The 21,073-nt window shown below is 41.2% G+C and overlaps 1 protein-coding gene across 2 annotated transcripts in view; it reads left to right on the top strand.

Annotated features, from left to right (window-relative positions):
• Nucleotides 1–21,073, top strand: part of abcd3a (ATP-binding cassette, sub-family D (ALD), member 3a) — a 110,338-nt gene that overhangs the window by 23,471 nt on the left and 65,794 nt on the right. For both annotated transcript variants that reach the window (XM_060830574.1, XM_060830575.1), the window contains exons 4-7: nucleotides 10,110–10,198; nucleotides 11,802–11,871; nucleotides 14,298–14,395; nucleotides 19,080–19,203. In XM_060830574.1, coding sequence (XP_060686557.1) covers nucleotides 10,110–10,198; nucleotides 11,802–11,871; nucleotides 14,298–14,395; nucleotides 19,080–19,203 — 381 coding nt within the window. The remainder of the gene's footprint in view (nucleotides 1–10,109; nucleotides 10,199–11,801; nucleotides 11,872–14,297; nucleotides 14,396–19,079; nucleotides 19,204–21,073) is intronic.

Raw genomic sequence — 21,073 nt, 5'->3', positions numbered from 1 at the left:
CTATCCCTAATCAGTCCTTTCATATCCAGATATACATAAAACCTGTCCCTCAGGATTCCCTGCAACAGCCCACCACCGATGTCTGGCACACCGTTCAATAGTTCCCTCGCTTTTCCTTATCACCTTTCTTAAATAGTGGCACCATGTTAGCCTACCACCAGTCTTCCGGCACTTTCCCTGTGATTATCAATAATCCAGATATCTCAGCATGGGGCCCAGCAATCGCTTCCGTCAGATTTCTAGCGTACACCTGATATAAGACATCCAACACCACACCTTCTGACATCTTGGTTCTCAGTGAATATAGGATGCCTCTTGTTTTGTACCTCCTGGCCTGGGGTGTCCATTCCAATTTTTGAAAATCATGCAACCTCATGTCACATATGTGGTTCATTTTACTGCTGTTTTCCTGATCAAATTCATTTCCTGATTGACTTCTGTGTACCACCTGCAGCCACAGTGCACCTCCACTTTAAAAGTGTGGGCTGCTTAACTTTAAAAGGTCAGTTAGTAGGAAAGTAGAGTATGAAATATACAGTTAACTTCAAAATAAAACTTCATTTTATTTAAACTTCATTGAAACTCAAGAAAGTAAACCTGCGAATGGTATGGGTATTTACAGCATGTATAGACACCACTGAGTGATACGTACAAAAGCTTTAGGCAACATGGATATTTATAGTGTACACTCACTTTATGATATACAGTTTGATCTGCTGTAATGTGGTACTTGTATTCTGGTGTGACCCTTGTTGCACAATAGAAATAACCGGGCCTATGGGAAAAACAGGGATCAGGGCAAAGCACCAAAAATATCAGTAAAAAGTGAAACAAAGCTGGTAGTAAGCCTAACACACATGATAGCAGTCTAAATAAATGTTAAAATCATATATTTTAATCAAATAATACAATAAATTTAACACTTTAAAAGGTTTCTGAGTTTGCTGAGTTACAGTACTGTATTAAGACTGGGACTGAGGGCCATCGTCAGCATCATCATTACTTTCAGGTTACTGTGAAAGAAACTATTCAGCCCAAAAGTGGATGGCTGTGGTTCATTGTCCTCAGACTGTCTCTTGGGGATTGGTTTAAAGAGGCATCTAGGTTTTGCTGCTTCCCATGTATTTTCTTTCATGCAAATGCTGTTCATTGGGTGCCAGAAAAGACATTATGCCATGAACTGTTGTTCTGCTGTGTTCTGCATCGTAGCCATTATCTTCTAAGAGCTGTGACTGCTTCCCAATTTCCCTTTGGATAGGAGACAAAAGAGAAATGGAAAGTTCTCTTGGTGCTACATCCTGGACTTCTTCATCTTCATCTTGAGCTTCAATTTCCCCCACAGCAAAAAGTTGTTGTAGATCAGTCTCCACTTCTTCAAATCCAATTTGCTTTGCAAGAGCGACACAATGTTTGTTGGTTGCTGAAAGCTTCTCTGATGGTTCAATGCCTTTAAAATCATGAAGAAAATCTGGGAGAAGCTTCTGCAAATCAGCATGCAAGCAGTCCTTACTGACATTACCCCAAGCCTCCACAATGCATTCTTATGTTAAAGCTCTTCCAAAATTGAAGAACACTGTCTTCGTTATAACCTTCAGTAACTGCAATCAGCTTCCTGAATATGCACCTTAAATAATAAGCTTTAAAGGCTGCTGTTACATCCTGGTCCATGGTTTGAATGGGAGAGGTTGTGTTCAGAAGTAGAAATAGTATTTCAATGTTTTCATAAAAGCTCACCAAAGCTGGGAGGATAGCTTGGTGCATTGTACAGAATGAGGAGAATCTTCAAATTCAAATCTTTTTTTCTCCTGCAATAATTTCTAAAAACATTCCTGAAAACATTAACAATCAAGTCAGAAGAAATTTGCCTGGTCATTCAATCCCATTTGCTTGACATGAAGTAAACATCTAGAGTGGTCTTAAGGTAACTGAGGATGAAATTGTATAATAGCCAATAGGAGTTCATCTTTTAAGAAAATCGTTTCCAGTTCACCATTTGCGTTACAGCTAAATCGTGTGGATGAACCCATGGTGTTTTCAGAGAATGATGTATATGCTGCTTAATTTTACTTTGTTGCATGCTATAATGAAACTGGTCATAGGCACTGCAAGGCATAAGGCTAAGCATTCTTGCTTTTTCAGATATTGGAATTTGCAAAGTAGAATTTCAGGATGTCAGGATTCAGCTGAATCTCATCAATTTTTGCAGGTGCCTTGAATTTTGGACCATACATCTAACACAACAAACAATTTTAATTCCTATTCAATGAATACAAAACTCATAACCATTGCATATAATCTTAATTCTGAATTTAAGTAGCTGGCACAAAATCACAACTTATTTGATGGGTAATCTAAGTTATTTTCTATTTTGTCAATTCTGAAAGCTCCATTTATGTTTCAGATTTATAGGTTGGATGATCAGTAGGCCAAGTTTTGTTTTGTTATTACTTAAATATCACTGCAAATATCCTTCTAGACTTAGGCATTGAAAATTAGACTTTCACCATGCTGGTTACATTATCATGCACATTTTTCAAAAAGATGCATGTGCATCTCAGGATCCTCCAGGAGTAGGAAACATTCTTAAAGATATACATTTTTTCCTTCAACTGATCCATCAATCAGGAAAGATCTTGGAATGTATTGGTAGAAATTGTTTTAAAATAATTTTAGTGATCTCTGTATAACTGCAGTGAGTCATAGAGATATACAGCACGGAAACACACCCTTCTCTAGTGGCGTAGCATCTGCAGTTTGATGCAGCTAACCTGACTTTAGATATTGAAGACCATTGGAGTATGCTGCATAATTGATCTGTGCAGTTGCACTGTTTACACTCTTATCTTGCTATGTAGATTCTTATCCAATTAACTCCAGCAAGTTGAATTGAAACAAAGAACTTAGTTTTTTTTACAGTAACCAAATTGATAGAGCCTGTCAGTTCCAGGTCTTAGCCAGTTGGGGCTATACAGGGCAGAGAGAAACTAGATGAATTTTGCTAAGAAAATTTAGATCAAGCTGAATTAAGAAGACCCCAACAAAGAATAACTTGAGTTGTTCTGTGTCTTTATAACTAACTGGTGAAAAAAAAGGTTGATGGAGCCATTTCCAGTGAAAGTACTAATGAGAAACATAATGCAAACAAATAAGCAAGAGGGAGAACTAGCTATTTGGATACAGAACTGGCTCAAAGGTAGAAAAACAGAGGGTGGTGGTGGAGGGTTGTTTTTCAGACTGGAGGCCTGTGACCAGTGGAGTGCCACAAGGATCGGTGTTGGATCCTCTACTTTTTGTCATTTACATAAATAATTTGGATGCGAGCATGAGAGGTACAGTTAGTAAGTTTGCAGATGACGCCAAAATTGGAGGTGTAGCGGACAGCGAAGAGGGTTACCTCAGATTACAACAGGATCTTGACCAGATGGGCCACTGGGCTGAGAAGTGGCAGATGGAGTTTAATTCGGATAAATGTGAGGTGCTGCATTTTGGGAAAGCAAATCTTAGCAGGCCTTATACACTTAAGGGTAAGATCCTAGGAGTGTTGCTGAGCAAAGAGACCTTGGAGTGCAGGTTCATAGCCCCTTGAAAATGAAGTCGCAGGTAGTAAAGAAAGCATTTGGTATGCTTTCCTTTATTGGTCAGAGTATTGAGTACAGGAGTTGGGAGGTCATGTTGCAGCTGTACAGGATATTGGTTAGGCCACTGTTGGAATATTGCATGCAGTTCTGGTCTCCTTCCTAGCGGAAAGATGTTGTGAAACTTGAAAGGGTTCAGAAAAGATTTACAAGGATGTTGCTAGGGTTGGAGGATCTGAGCTACAGGGAGAGGCTGAACAGACTGAGGCTGTTTTTCCTGGAGCGTCAGAGGCTGAGGGGTGACCTTACAAAATTGTGAGGTGCATGGATAGGATAAATAGACAGAGTCTTTTCCCTGGAGTGTGGGAGTCCAGAATTGGAGGGCATAGATTTAGGGTGAGAGGGGAAAGATAAAAGAGACCTAAGGGGCAACTTTTTCACGCAGAGGGTGGTACATGTATGGAATGAGCTGCCAGAGGATGTGGTGGAGGCTGGTACAATTGCAATATATAAGAGGCATTTGGATGGGTATATGAATAGGAAGGGTTTGGAGGGATATGGGCTGGGTGCTGGCAAGTGGGACTAGATTGTGTTGTGATATCTGGTCGGCATGGACGGGTTGGACCGAAGGGTCTGTTTCCATGCTGTACATCTCTATGACTAATAGAAGAGAGCTTGAACTCTAAGTACCCACAGGTTATTTGATTGGAAGAACAGATTATTACAAATTCTGTGGAAAGGAATATAGTTTAAAAAAGGACATGAACTTCTCAGCAATCATTGGAAAAAAACACAAGACAACATTTCATATTTTAGGACTTAACTGCAAAGCGCTGAAGGTAGTTTCAAAGTATTAATAGGTAACTGTACGTCATTTTTATAAACTACCTGGATGAGGGCGTAGAAGGGTGGGTTGGTAACTATTCGGACGACACTAAGGTCCATGGATTTGTGGATTGTGACGAAGGATGTTATAGTTTACAGAGAGACATAGATAAGCTACAGAGCTGGGCTGAGAGGTGGGAAATGAAATTTAATGCTAACAAGTGTGAGGTGATTCACTTTGGTCAGAGTAACTGGAATGCAAAGTACTGGGCTAATGGTAAGATTCTTGGTAGTGTAGATGAGCAGAGAGATCTCGGTGTCCAGGTACACAGATCCTTGAAAGTTGCCACCCAGGTTGACAAGGTTGTTAAGAAGGCACACAGTGTTTTAGCTTTTATTAATAGAGGGATTGAGTTCTGGAACCATGTGGTTATGCTACAGCTGTACAAAACTCTAATGCGGCCGCACTTGGAGTATTGTGTACAGTTCTAGTCACCACTTTATAAGAAGGATGTGGAAGCTTTGGAAAGGGTGCAGAGGAGATTTACTAGGATATTGCCTGGTATGGAGGGAAGGTCTTACGAGGAAAGCCTGAGGGTCTTGAGGTTGCTTTCGTAGGAGAGAAGAAGGTTGAGAGGTGACTTAATAGAGACATATAAGATAATCAGAGGGTTAGACAGGGTGGACAGGAAGAGCCTTTTTCCAAGAATGATGACGGCGAGCACGAGGGGGCATAGCTTTAAATTGAGGGGTGATAGATATAGGACAGATGTCAGAAGTAGTTTCTTTACTCCGAGAATGGTAAGGGTATGGAATGCTTTGTCTGCAATGGTAGTAGATTCGCCAACTTTAAGTACATTTAGGTCGTCATTGGACAAGCATATGGATGGACATGGAATAGTGTAGGTTAGATGGGCTTCAGATTGGCATGTCAGGTCGGCGCAACATCGAGGGCCGAAGGACCTGTACTGCGCTGTTATGTTCTATGCAATATACCAAACTACAAAAATGTTTTTTTCCATTTAATAATTAAAACAATTGAAAATACATTATGACCCATTTCTGTGTTATAGTATACTCTCAGCAAATATGTAGCCTTGTAGATTTTGCTTCAAATCCCTCCCAGCTTTTCATCAGATTCCCTTCTCCTTGTCACTTAACTTGGTCTACTCTCCTGCTCCTTGGATACTGGCTGTACTTTTCCAACACCACACTTTTTGACTCTGATCTCCAGCATCTGCAGTCCTCATGTTTTCCTTCTGAGTGTGCCCATGCTGCTTTCTAGCAGCAAAGCCCACTCTGATGATTCCTTAATTATGAAAACTCTGCAAGAGCTTTCTCTTCAAATTCAGAAAATCCATCCTCCTTCTCATCTGCTCAGTGTATAATGCAATTCAGCAATATTTCTGACTTGCACTGTAGATCGCCGAGCATGTGTTCAGAAAGGCCAGCTGCCCTGTTCTTTCTGTATCAAGACGTTAAAACCTGTCACTTTTTAATTTCTATATGTTTGGGCCTAAACCTCTTTCTGCAAGACGACCAAATTGCATGGGCATATCTGCTGACAATATCATTATGACCATACCACAACCTGCTCAGAACATTCTATCTCTTTTTGAAAGAAACATTTTAAAGCATAACTGTCTTATGCAGTCTTCCATTCTTTGTAATGTTATCACAGCAAGTTGTTGATTGGAAGCTAATTTATATCTTTTAATATTAACTGGATTAATTTTTCACTATTTTGGGGAGATTGAGGAAAAATCTTTAATGTTCTGTAAAGAAGTGGTGAGATTTTAAAAAGAGGATGGAATAACAATATGGAAACCAGTAGGCCTGAGAGACACACTTTCTTGCTCTGATGCAATATTAGAACATAGAACATTACAGCTCAGTACAGGCCCTTCAGCCGCCAATGTTGAGCCAATCTGTGGAACCAATCTGAAGCCTATCTATCCTACACTGTTCCATTTTCATCCATGTGGTTATCCTTTGACCATTTAAATGCCCTTTAAAGTTGCCAGGTCTACTAGTGTTGCAGACACGGTGTTCCACGCTCCTACAACTCTCTTGGGGACAGAAACTACCTCTGATCTCTGTCCTATATCTATCACCCCTCAATTTAAAGCTATGTCTCTTTGTGCTAGCCATCGCCATCCGAGGAAAAAGCCACTCACTGTCCACCCTATCTAACCCTCTGATTATCTGATATGTCTCTATTAAGTCACCGCTCAATCTTCTCTTTAATGAAAACAGCCTCAAGTCCCTCAGCCTTTCCTCATAAGACCTTTGCTCCATACCAGGTAACCTCCTAGTAAATCTTCTGTCTACTCTTTCCAAAGCTTCCACATCCTTCCTATAATGCGGTGACCAGAACCGTATGCAATACTCCCAAATGCAGCTGTAACAGAGATTTTGCACAACTGCAACATGACCCTTTAATCCTGTTGCACCTTCCAAAGTGAATCACCTCACACTTGTCCGCATTTAACTCTATTTGACACCTCTCAGCCCAGTTATGCTGCTTTTCTATATCCCTCTGTAACCTGCAACATCCTTCAGAACTATCCACAATGCTACCCACCTTAATATCATCATGGAATTTACTAGCCCATCCTACTATGCCCTCATCCACGTCATTTATAAAAAAGACAAACAGCAGTGTCCCCAAAATAGATTCTTGTAACTGAACTCTGGGATGAACATTTCCCTTTAACCACCACCCTCTGTCTTCTCTCAGCTAGCCAATTTCTAACCCAAACCGCTAAATCACCCTCAATCCCACGACTCTGTATTTTGTGCAATAGCCTATTGTGGAGAATCTTATCAAATGTCTTACTGAAATCCATATACACTACATTAACCGCTTTACCCTCATCTACCTGTTTAGTCACCTTCTCAAAGAACTCTAAGTTTTGTGAGGCACAACCTACCCTTCACGAAACCGTGTTGACTATCCGTAATCAACTTATTCCTTTCTCGGTGATTATAAATCCTATCTCTTATAACCCTTTCCAACACTACCCACAACCAATGTAAGACTATAATTACTGGGGTTGTCTCTACTCCCTTTGAACAAGGGGACAACATTTGCTATCCTCCAGTATTCTAGCACTAAAAATTTTCATATCATCTGATGACGAAATTTATGTTGTTCTAGAGTCATAGAGTCATGCAGCATGGAAACAGGCCATTTGGCCCAAATCGTCCATGCTGACCAGATTTCTCAAACTGAACATTTACCTGTATTTAGCCCATATCCCTCTAAGCCTTTCCATGTACCTGCCCAAATGTCTTTTAAATGTTGTAATTGTACCCACCTCTACCATTTCCTCTGGTAGATCATTCAATATATGCACCAACCTCTGTGTGGTAAAAGATGTGCTCTGGCCTCTTTTAAATCTTTCCCCTCTCACCTTAAACCAATGACTTGTAGCTTTGGACTCATCTACCCTAGGGAAAAAGACCTTGGCTATTCACCTCATCCATGCCCCTCAATCAAGTTTGTGAGACACGATTTCCAAGCACAGAACAATGCTGACTATCTCTACTTAATCCTTGCCTTTCTAAATGCATGCAGATCCTGTGTCTCAGAAACCCCTCCAACATGTTGCCCACTGCTGACATTAGGTTAACTAGTCTGTCATTATCTGGCTTTTCTTCGCAGACCCTCTTAAATAATGGCACAACTTTAATCCCCCTCCAGTCTTCCACATCTTACCCATGGCTGTCGCTGATACAAATATCTCTGCAAGGACTCCCACAATTTCTTCCCTAACTTCCCACAATGTCCTTGGATACAGTTGATCAGGTCCCAGGGATTTATCTACCTTCAACATCACCTCTTCTGTATTGTGTACTCTTTTCAAGACATTACTGTTTGTTTCCTTGAGCTCCCTAGCTTCCTAGTCTTTTTCCACAGTAAGTACTGACGTAAAATATTCATTTTAAGATCTTACCCACCTCCTGTGGTTCCACACATAAATGGACTTGTTGAACTTTAAGGGTCCCTATTCTCTCCCTAGTTACTCTTTTGCCCTTAATATACTTGAAGCATCTCTATGGACTCTCCTTCACCCTCTTTGCCAAAGCTGTTTCATACCTTTTTTGCTTTGCTGATTTCTCTCATATACCCCCTATATGCCTTAAGGGATTCACTTGTTTTCAGATGTGTATGTCTTTCATATGCCTCCTTCTGTTACTTGACCAGAATACCTCTCGTCTTCGGTATTCCCTACTCCTGCCAGCCTTGTCCTTCACGCGAGCAGGTACATGCTGTCCCCAAACACTCGTTATCTCGCTTTTGAAAGCCTCCCACTTGCCAGATGTCCCTTTACTTGCAAACAACCTCCCCCAATCAACTTTTGAAAATTCCTGTCCAATGCCATCAAAATTGGCCTTGCCCTAATTTGATGCTTTAACTTGTGGATCAGGCCTTATCCTTTTCCATAACTATTTTAAAGCTAAAAGGATTATGGTCACTGGTCCTAAAGTGCATCCCCATTAACACAGTCACTTGCCCTGCCTTATTTCCCAAGAGGAGGTCGAGTTTTGCCTTTTCTCTAGTAGGGCCACCTGTATAAAGATTGAGAGTTTTCTTGAAGACACCTGACAAATTTTTCCCCATCCAAGCCCTTAGCATTATCGCAGTCCCAGTCTATGTTTTGATAGTTAAAATCTCCTATTCTTACAATCTTATTCTTACAGCTGTGATCTTCTTAAATTTTGCTCCTCAATTTCCTGCTGATTATTGGGGAAACATCATAGCAGGGAACCAATCAAAAATGCCGTTTCCCCTCTCCGCTGTTGCCTCCCCTTCCATCCTTCCTGTAGCATCTATACCCAAGAGCTATTGAGCTGCCAGTCCTGTTTCTCCCTCATCCATGTTTCTGTAAGAGCAATGATATCCCAGCCCAATGTTCCCATCCATGCCCTGAATTAATTCTGCCTTACTTGTCAGGCCTCTTGCATCAAAGTAAATGCAGTTTAATTCATCAGAATTCTCTCTTTCCCTGCTGTGTTCTTGCCTGCCTTGTCTGTTTAGTTTGCTCATTTTACCTTCTGTACCAGCCTAAACCTCTCTCACCTCACTACTGCTTAGAGTCCCTCGCCTCTGCCAGATTAGTTTAAGCCCTCCCAAGTAGCTCCAGCAAATCCAGAGATTGAAATTGAAATCTTTCTGGTCTGTTTAGTGCAATGTAGCACTGAAATGCATTAACCTACCAAACCTTAAAGAAGTATTGATCAAATTCTATGAAAATGTCTTGGTTTATAACAAACATATGTGTATGTGTAGAACAGTATTCAAATTTTAGTACAATTCTGTTCCAAAGTTGGGATGCAGCAAAAAATAATTTCCAGTTCTCTTTGGTTTCTTCCAATATTCAATGTCTTTCTGTAGCCATGTGGGATGATAGGAGAATGTTCTGTGAGCTATTTGCCATTGTAATTCCTAATTTAGTTGTTACACTGTGTTTATTTCAGTTGACCTTTTTATACGCCCTCTCATGTCACATTAAACTGGTAACCACTTAATTTCATGGTGAGGAATCAAAGAAAAAACTGTCCCCTATGGTACCAATGTACAGTGGCATCCATGTGCAAGCTTTCATGGTCAACCAAAGATGTGAACCTTTATGACTATGGGAAGGGAAGATGTCTTCGTTATATCAAGTCAATATTTTACATTCATTTTTTTCTTCATTCTAGTCTGCATACCTGGTTCTCATTGCAGTAATGCTTGTTGCACGAACCTACTGTGATGTCTGGATGATTCAAAATGGAACCATGATTGAAAGGTATGTTTGCAGATCCCTGTTTGTTTATAACATATCTGTCTGCATGAAGAAATGGGAACATCTGGTTTGAAATGTTTTTTTCTCAGAATAAATCTCATTTTTGACCCAAACTGACCTACTCCCAATTGTATGGGACTGTTTAAATAAATTAGAGTTAGAATCGCTGCAGTGTGAAAACAGGCCCTTTGGCCCAACAAGTCCACACAGACCTTCTGAAGAGTAACCCACCCAGACCCATTCCCTGATCCTATATTTGCCCCTAACTAATGCACCTAACCCACACGTCCCAAAACATTATGGGCAATTTAAGCACGGCCAATTCACTTCGCCTGCACATCTTTGGATTGTTGGAAGAAACCGGAGCATCCGGGGGAAACCCACGCAGACACTGGGAGAATGTGTGAACTCCACATAGTCGCCCGAGGCTGGAATAGACCCCAGGTCCCTGGCACTGTAAGGCAACAGTGCTAACCACTGAGCCACCATGCTGTCCCATGGTGATAAGATTGGCTAATTTCTGAGAGGCATGTTGTGATTCTTTATACCACTGAAAAGTAATTTTCACCTAACTTAATCTGGAAAGCTCCTTACTGAAAAGTTTTCTGAATCAGTTCATTTGAATATTTGTTACCCTGGTAGTTGATGCACCTTTTCAAGCACGTGTACGCTGCTAGAATCCATTGGAATTAGAATACAGCTTCTATGAAGGCTGGATAACCAAGCTATTTTTGAGGGGTGTGCTTGCTGAGGTGGAGGGGGTAGCTGAGGGGGTGGTGTTGGTTGGTTTAAACATTGTCATCTAGGAACCATCTGTTGACACAGGGTGATGCGTATGTGGAGCGAACTGCTAGAGGAAGTGGTAGAGATGAGTACAATTACAATATTTAAAAGATATTTGTTCAGTTATATGAGTAGGGAAGGTTTAGAAGGATGTGGTCCTAATGCATGCAAATGGGACTAGTTCTGATAAGGAAACCTGGTTAATATGGATGAGTTTGTTTCCATGACGTATGACACAATAGATCTGGGAAGTCTGAGTTTTAGAAAGTGGATATACAGTGACAGCTTTCCTGATATTGATCGGTGGGATCCCTTATTTTGTTATGCATGATCCCTATTTAAGTGAATGGTTGTTTTTTTCTGTTCGGATTTCTTGGAAGGGTGTTCAATGAGAGTTTGAATGTAACAAATTAGATTAGATTAGATTACTTACTGTGTGGAAACAGGCCCTTCAGCCCAACAAGTCCACACCGACCTGCTGAAGCGTAACCCACCCAGACCCATTCCCCTACACCTAACACTACGGGCAATTTAGTATGGCCAATTCACCTAACCTGCACATTTTTGGACTGTGGGAGGAAACCGATGCAGATACGGGGAGAATGTGCAAATTCCACACAGTCACTCACCTGAGGCGGGAATGAACCCAGGTCTCTTGTGCTGTTGCCATAACTGAAAGAGAAATACAGGCAGACGAGCGAGCTTGAGGACCCTCATGCATTTCTTGAAAGGAATTTTCTAAAACATATTTGGAAAGATAGTGTTTGTGTATTTTGAACAAATTGAGACCTAATTTTTGTCCTTTGCATGTCATAATTTACAGTGCAATTATTGGTCGGAGCACCAAAGATTTCAAGAAATACTTATTCAACTTCGTTGCTGCAATGCCAGCTGTAAGTTTCGTTTTCTGTTGCTTGTTATATCAGCAGTTTTAGATAGCTAACTTTTGACTTACAGTCAAATGTGACTGCAGGCACTTCTGTATCTACACTATCCAATTACTTTTGTAAACTATCTTTGGCTACTTTATATGTGACCATTCTTATGCTATAAGGTTAAAAGAGGGGATGTTCTCTGATTGCCACCAGTCATGATTCCTCCGATACTGAGGATAGCAGTCAGGCTGAATCTGATAAGTGACAAATAACATTTGAGTCACATGAATGCCAGACAATGATCATGTCCAACAAAAGGGAATCTAACAATCAAATTTATTCGCGATAAATGTGTGATGCTGCAATTTGGTTGTGAAAATCAGGGCAGGACTTAATAGTACGGTCCTGGGGAGTGTTGCCAAACAAAGGGACCTTAAGAGTGCAGGTTCATAGTTCCTTGATAATGGAGTTACAGGTAGTCAAGATAGTGAAGATATTGGTCAGTGCATTGAGTAAACAAGATGGGTAGTCATGTTGCAGCAGTACAAGACATTGGTTAAGCAACTTTGAAATACTGCGTGCACTCGTGATCTCCTTGCTGTAGAAAGTATGTTGTTAAATTGGAAAGCATTCAGAAAAGAATTATAAGAATGTTGCCAGGGTTGGAGAGTTTGAGCTGGAAGAGGTTGGATAGGCTAGAGCTATTTTCGCTGGAACATAGGAGGCTGAGATGTGACCTTAGAGAAGTTTATAAAATCATGAAGAGCTTGGATAAGGAAAAATGTCAAGATCCTTTCCCTAGGTAAGGAGAGTACAAAACAAGAGGCCATAGGTTTAAGGTGAAAGGGGAAAAATTTAAAAGGGACCTAAGTGGCAGATGTTTCATGCAGAGGGTGGTGCATGTATGGAATGAGCTGCCAGAGGATGTTTTGGAGGCCAGTAGAATTGCAACATTTAGAAGGCACCAGGATGGGTATATGAGTAGAAAGGGTTTGGAGTGATATGGGCCAAGTGCTGGCAAACGGACTAAACAGGAAATCTGGTCGGCATAGACAGGTCTGTTTCCGTTTTGAACATCTCTATGATTTATAACGCTTAACTTTCAGTGAAACTACCGTTGCTGAATTCCACACTATCAATGTCCTGTGGTTGCTGTTAACCAGAAACTGAACTGGATTACTCATATAAATACTGTGGCAACACTCACCAGGACCATACCATTAAGTGCATAAGTCCTGCCCTGATTTTCCCAACCAAAAAGTAGCACCTCACATTTAGCTCGGTGAACAGGTCAGAGGCTAGGAATTCTGCAGTGAATGACCCACCTGTCTGCGCAGTGTCTGCCCACACTAAGTTGTGCTACAGAAGTGTGATGGAATACTCTACTTATGCCTGAATGAGTGTTGCTCCAACAGCACTTAAGGAGCTTGACATCAATTAGGGCAGAGCAACCCATGAGATTAGCACCCCATTCACCACTTCCAACATGCACTCCCCTCACCACCAATGCGGAGTGGTAGTAATGTGTACCATTCATATGGTGCACTGCAGGAACTCACCAAGGTTTCTTAAGTAACCTCTTTCAAACCTGACCTCAATATGTAAGGTCAAGATGCGGAGGTGCCAGTGTTGGACCGGGGAGGACAAGGTCAGAGGTCACACAACGCCAGGTTATAGTTCAGCAGGTTTATTTGAAATCACAAGCTTTCAAAGTGCTGCCCTTTTGTCAGGTAAAGCCACTTCACCTGATGAAGGAAGGAGCAGCTTTCGGGAAGCTTGTGATTTCAAATAAACCTATTGGACTGTTAACCTGGTGCCGTGTGACTTCTAACTCTAAGGTCGAGGGCATCAGATGGAAACACCACATTCCCCTCTGAACCTCACACCATTCTGACTTGAAACTATACCGCTGGTACTTGGCAGTGATGGAGTTGTGTTTGAGCTGCAGGTGGCATCTGCACTGGTGAGGGCATTAGTGAAGATGAGATAGCGCTGAAGAATGGTGACTTTTGTTCCAGTGGCAGCACTGCAAAGGGGGCTGCTGCCTGGTCACCAGGTCCATGGTGGAGCACTAAACAAGAAGAACTATAAAGTTGAACACTTTTCCTTTATTTCTTAATTTTTCTGTCTTTATATTCAATGTTTTGATCTATTTCAATGTTATAAGATGGCAGCAGAGATTGGCAACACTATACACCACTTTTCACTGTATTTTGTAACAAAATGCATGTGATAATAAATAATGCAAATAAATCAAAAATAAGGATGATCATTAAATATTGGCCTAGCTATTGATACCCACAGTCCTGTGAATGAGTATAACAAAATCATAATTAAGCTTGGATGATTGTGTTTGTCAGGATACGCTTGTTAATCAAAATTAGAAGTTGTTCTTTCTAAATTTAGTTTTTAGTGATGCTAATTTGTAACTTGTATTACTTCAGATATCTCTGGTAAATAATTTTCTAAAGTTTGGTTTGAATCAACTAAAACTTCGATTCAGAGTACGACTCACCACCTACCTGTATGGGGAGTATTTAAAGTAAGTCAATAGCTTTTGGAACAATGTAATAAAGTAAATTTACATAGTTATTCTAAAATAAAACTGTCTTGTCTGTGTATTTTTAATGATTTAGAAATAAAGGTCAAATAATCATAGACCTTGAGTTTGAATTAATATTATAATTTTAATCTTTGGCCATTACCAAACAAAAATATAATTTAAACGTAATGATGAACAAAAGAGACTGCGCATAAATACCTTCCAGAGATTGATTTTAAACTGCAGTGATTTTTCAACTAAGTTGGGAATGGCGTAGGGGACAGGGCAGCATTTTCAAAAAATGACTCTCAAATCCTACTTCCAGAGTATGTTAACTCTCTCAGGTCTTATCTGCATTGCTATCAGGTAGTTACCTGAGGCTGAGGAGAAAGTAGCAGTTATTTGCTGGGTTCAAGAAACTGCAAGCAATAGCCAGTAACAACATAAGACTCACTATGAAAAAGCATGTCTTTAGACAGAAGATTTCTGCAGGGCCCAGTTTCCCTGCTCAGACTTCAGTTAAAATTGAGGGCTACCGTCGATGCACTGGGATCCAAAGTTGCTTCAATTCATGAGGCTCTTATTTGCTTTCATTAAGTGTCTCAGCAATCTAATTGCTGTAAGTAGTTAGAATGATGACCAGTGTGATTGCTTTGGTATGGCATATTGCAGCATTTTTTTTAGACATGTTCCTGCCAGGCAGTTATTATTAAAATCACATCCAAGGTTTTTTTGTACTTAGTGTGATCCAGAGGAAGGTGAATTAAACATTTCAACATGCTACATATAGATTGTATGTGCGTATCCCTTTAAGGGCAATATAATCTCTGCCCTGTATTGCTCCCCTTCTCTGCCCTCCTATTTGAATAAACTACAGGAACAGTAAAAGCCGAGAGACATTACATGTAATGTACTATGTGGAAAATCACATACAAATAATTCTATTAGTTTTAAAATAGTGATGGAAAAGGAAAGACCAGATCTAAAAATTGAAATTCTAAATTGGAGAAAGGCCAATTTTAATGATATTAGGCAAGAACTTTCAAAAGCTAATTGGGGGCAGTTGTTCACAGATAAAGGGACAGCTGGAAAATGTGAAGCCTTCAGAAATGAGGTAACGAGAGTCCAGAGACAGTATATTCCTGTTAGGGTGAAGAGAAAGACTAGTAGGTATAGGGAATGCTGGATTACTAAAGAAATTGAAGGTTTGGTTAAGCAAAAGAAGGAAGATATGTCAGGTGTGGACAGGATAGATCAAGTGAATCCTTAGAAGAGTATAAAGGCAGTAGGAGTATAATTAAGAGGGAAATCAGGAGGGCAAAAAGGGATATGCGATAGCTTTGGCAAATAGAGTTAAGGAGAATCCAAAGGGTTTTTACAAATTCATTAAGGATCAAAGTGTACCTTGGGAGAGAATAGGGCCCCTCAAAGATCAGCAAGGCGGCCTTTGTATGGAGCTGCAGGAGATGGGCGAGATACTAAATGAGTATTTTGCATCCTCGTTTACTGTGGAAAATGACAGAGAAGATATAGAATGTAGGGAAATAGATGGTGACATCTTGAAAAATGTCCATATTACCGAGGAGGAAGTGTTGGATGTCTTGAAATGCAAAAAAGTGTATAAATTCCCAGGACCTGATCAGGTGTACCCTAGAACTCTGTGGGAAGCTAGAGAAACGATTGCTGGGCCTCTTGCTGAGATATTTATATCATCAATAGTCACAGGTGAGTTGCCAGAAGACTGGAGGCTGGCTAATGTGGTGCCACTATTTAAGAAAGGTGATAAGGATAAGCCAGAGAACTATTGACTGATGAGCCTGATGTCGATGGTGGGCAAATTGTTGGAGGGAATCCTGCGGGACAGGATGGACATTTATTTGGAAAGGCAAGGACTAATTAGGGATAGTCAACATGGGTTTGTGCGTGGGAAATCATGCCTCACAAAATTCATCAAGTTTTTTGAAAAAGTAACAAAGGGGATTGATGAGAGCAAAGTGGCGGACGAGAGCAAAGTGGTGGATGTGATCAAGATAGACTTCAGTATGGCATTTGACAAGGTTCCCCATGAGAGACTGGTTAGATTAGACTTACAGTGTGGAAACAGGCCCTTCGGCCCAACAAGTCCACACCGACCCGCCAAAGCGCAACCCACCCATACCCCTACATTTACCCCTTACCTAACACTACGGGCAATTTAGCATGGCCAATTCACCTGACCTGCACATCTTTGGACTGTGGGAGGAAACCGGAGCACCCAGAGGAAACCCACGCAGACACGGGGAGAACGTGCAAACTCCACACAGTCAGTCGCCTGAGTCGGGAATTGAACCCGGGTCTCAGGCGCTGTGAGGCAGCAGTGCTAACCACTGTGCCACCGTGCCGCCCAAGATAGATTAGATTTCCTACAGTGTGGAAACAGACCCTTGGCCCATTTAATCCACACCCACCCTCCGAAGAGTAACTCACCCAGACCCATTTCCCTCTGACTAATGCACCTATGGGCAATTTAGCATGACCAATTCTCCTGACCTGCACATCTTTGGATTGTGAGAGGAAACCCATGCAGACACGGGGAAAATGTGCAAACTCCACACAGACAGTCGCCTGAGGCTGGAATCGAACCTGGGACCCTAGTGCTGTGAAGCAGCAGTGCTAACCACTGAGCCACCAAACCACTGCCACTGAGCCACCAAACCACTCCACTGAGCCACCAAACCACTAAGTTAGCAAGGTTAGATCTCATGGAATACAGGGAGAACTTGCCATTTGGATAAGAACTGGCTGAAAGATGGAAGACAGAGGATGATGGGGGAGGGTTATTTTTCAGACTGGAGGCCTGTGACTATGAGTGCCACAAGGATCAGTGCTGGGTCCACTACTTTTTTTGATTTATATAAATGTTTTGGATGTGAGCATAAGAGGTATAGTTAGTAAGTTTGCAGATGACAACAAAATTGGAGGTGTAGTGGACAGCAAAGAAGGTTACCTCAGATTGCAATGGGATCTTAATCAGATGAGCCAATGGGCTGAGAAGTGGCAGATGGATTTTACTTAGATTACTTACAGTGTGGAAACAGGCCCTTCGGCCCAATAAGTCCACACCGACCCGCCAAAGCGCAACTCACCCATACATTTACTCCTTCACCTAACACTACAGGCGATTTAACATAGCCAATTCACCTGACCTGCACATCTTTGGAATGTAGGAAGAAACCGGAGCACCCAGAGGAAACCCACGCAGACACGGGGAGAATGTGCAAACTCCACACAGTCAGTCGCCTGAGGCGGGAATTGAACACAGGTCTCTGGTGCTGTGAGGCAGCAGTGCTAACCACTGTGCCACCATGCTGCCCATAAATTTAATTTAGATAAATGCAAGGTGCTGCATTTTGGGAAAGCAAATCTTAGCATGACTTATACACTTAATGGTAAGGTCCTAGGGAGTGCTATTGAACAAAGAGACCTTGGAGTACAGGTTCATAGCTTCTTGAAAGTGGAATCGCAGGTAGATAGGATAGTGAAGAAGGTGTTTGGTATGCTTTCCTTTATTGGTCAGAGTATTGAGTATAGAAGTTGGGTGGTCATGTTGCAGCTGTACAGGACGTTGGTTAGGCCACTGTTGGAATATTGCATGCAGTTCTGGTCTCCTTCCTATTGAAAAGATGTTATGAAACTTGAAAGGGTTCAGAAAAGATTTACAAGGATGTTGCCAGGGTTGGAGGATTTGAACTATAGGGAGAGGTTGAATAGGCTGGGGCTGTTTTTCCTGGAGCGTCAGAATCTGAGGGGTGACCTTATAGAGATTTATAAAATCATAAGGGGCATGGATATGGTAAATAAACAAAGTCTTTTCTCTGTGGTGGGGGAGTCCAGAATGAGAGGGCATAGGTTTAGGTGAGAGGGGAAAAATATAAAAGGGACCTAAGGGACAACGTTTACACACACAGTGTGGTGCATGTGTGGAATGAGCTGCCAGAGGAAGTGGTGGAAGCCAGTACAATTGCAACATTTAAAGGTATCTGGATGGGTATACGAATAGGAAGGGTTTGGAGGGGTATGTGTTGGGTGCTGGCCGGTGGGGTAGATTGGGTTGGGACGTCTGGTCAGCATGGATGAGTTGGTATGTTTCCATGCTGTACATCTCTATGACTCTAAGCATTTATCAAAGTCTGCCATTAAGTTGCGCTGGTTGCAGAAAGCGCAGCAGAGAACTCTAAACAGTTGTGATCTCTTTGATATTGCCAAATGAAAGATCCTGTCTATGCAAGGGTTGTGCCAAAGCAACATGGTCTTATTTTGGATTAAATGCTACTATTAAGACAAGTCACTGACTTAGGAACTACTGTCACTCTGTTTCCCAAAACTGCATGAGAAAGAAGTGTGCTGGTGTCAGGCAGCAGCTAGATAAAGTATACTTTTAAATAGGTTGCCAAAAACTGCAGGTTAACAATAACTCAAGTATACTAATTGCTTATTGCTGTCCTTCTGTATGTTCTATTTGTAAAACTTAACAATAAAGCAATAGAATCAATGATACAGGAGCCAAATGAGTCCAAAACTCTGTTATGCAATATATTCAATTAGGAATTTTAATCAGCTACCAGAACCCACAGTATTAGTAGTTAACATTATGAATATTTTAAATTAATTTTTCACTGATGCAAAAATATTTTTGTTTTGATAGAGGTTATACATACTATAAAATGGGTAATCTTGACAATAGAATAGCAAATGCGGACCAACTATTAACTCAAGATGTGGAGAAGTTCTGCAACAGTGTGGTGGACTTGTATTCAAATCTCAGTAAGGTGAGTTATATCTGTCACTTCTGTAATCCTCCTCTCAGAATTACCACCGATTATGAATTTCAGATGGCATGACTCAGCTATTTGTGTACACTTTATGTCGGAGTTTTCTAAATAAAGTATAAAATAAAAATCCAAGGCACAAAAAGCCCCCAACCAAAGTCATTCCTGTCATCCTCTGTGAGGTGACTGTAATGCTTTGTCCTTTCTCATCCTCTGTTAATAGATAACCATAAGTTCCCACCTCAACACCTTTCTTCCATTGTCTACCATTGTATAAAGGCTTGAGGACCCTGGAAAGACCTTGCAGTGATGTTTCAGAGATGCTCTCCGCTGAGCAAAATAGCACAGTGTGGGTAGAGGTATGTATGTGAGATTTGTAGAGAAAAGCACATGTAGAGACTTTTAGACATGGGCATAAAACTACATGATGTACCTCACTCGGAGTGCTCTCATTTAGTTCGTTTTTGTTGATCTGATTTCAGCAAAAGCAGTTACAACAATGGCTTTTATGCTACCCTATCACAGCCAATCCTGGAGTCCCCAGGATATATTCCTCTTACCTACATGCTGCTTACTCCTTGTCAAAGTCATATATCAACACAAAGTCAGATTACACAAGTATGCTGACAATCTTCAAATCACCTTTCGGTCACTGCTTTGATCTCTCTATAGCCTTCTGTTACCAGACTGCTTGTGTGACATCCAGTATGGATGAGCTGAAGTTTCCTTTTGTTAATTTTGCAACAATCCAACAGCAATTAGAGACAGAGGCAAAAACTAACATCGTATACATGCCAATGTTTCTGTGCCCCTCTCAGAAGTTGTCTGAGACTACGCATAACCATTGACGGTCTCAACCTCCTATTCATCCTGTAGCTGAAATTCTGAATCTAAGTTACCTCAAAAGAAAAACAGTCTTTAAATGCGAGGCCACCTCCTTACATCATAATGGTATTGCCCATATTCATTGCTATTTCACCCTAAGTCTGCCAAAATTATTTGTATAATCTCCAAATCTGACTGTTCTTTAAGCACTCCTGGTGCCTTTTTATCCTTCATCCATCTTTAGTTTCAGGCCATGCAAATTTCTACTGTGTAAAATTCTCCTAGATTCAAATTTTATCGAAGAATATTGCAACACCTGTAGAGATTGGAAACTCTTAGAAAAAAGAGATATCAATTAGAGTCATAGAGATGTACAACATGGAAACAGACACTTCGGTCCAACTCGTCCATGCCAACCAGATATCCCAACCCAATCTAGTCCCACCTGCCAGCACCTGGCTCATATCCCTCCAAACTGTTTCTATTCATCTACCCTTCCAAATACCTTTTAAATGTTGCAATTGTACCAGCCTCCACCACTTCCTCTGGCAGCTCATTCCATACACGTACCACCCTCTGCATGAAAAAGTTGCCCCTTAGGTCTCTTTTATGTCTTTCCCCTCTCACCCTAAACCTTGGACCTCAGGGAAAAGACTTTGTCTAGTTATCCTATCCATGTCCCTCAAGATTTTGTAGACCTCTATAAGATCACCCCTCAGCCTCCGCGCTCCAGGGAAAACAGCCCCAGCCTGTTCAGCCTCTCCCTATAGCTCAAATCCTCCAATACCTGGCAACATCCTTGTAAATCCTTTCTGAACCCTTTCAAGTTTCGCAACATTTTCCCGATAGGAAGGAGACCAGAATTGCACACAATACTCCAACAGTGGTCTAACCAATGTCCTGTACAGCCGCAGCATGACCTCCCAACTCCTGTACTCAATAATCTGACCAATAAAGGAAAGCATACCAAACGCCTTCTTCATTATTCTATCTACCTGTGACTCTACTTTAAAGGAGCTACGAACCTGTACTACAAGGTCTCTTT

The sequence above is a fragment of the Hemiscyllium ocellatum genome, chromosome 9 (genome assembly GCF_020745735.1).
Source record: "Hemiscyllium ocellatum isolate sHemOce1 chromosome 9, sHemOce1.pat.X.cur, whole genome shotgun sequence".
NCBI classification, from domain to species: domain Eukaryota; kingdom Metazoa; phylum Chordata; class Chondrichthyes; order Orectolobiformes; family Hemiscylliidae; genus Hemiscyllium; species Hemiscyllium ocellatum.
Note: the sequence above shows the minus strand (reverse complement) of the source record. Positions and strands in the feature narration are given on the sequence as shown.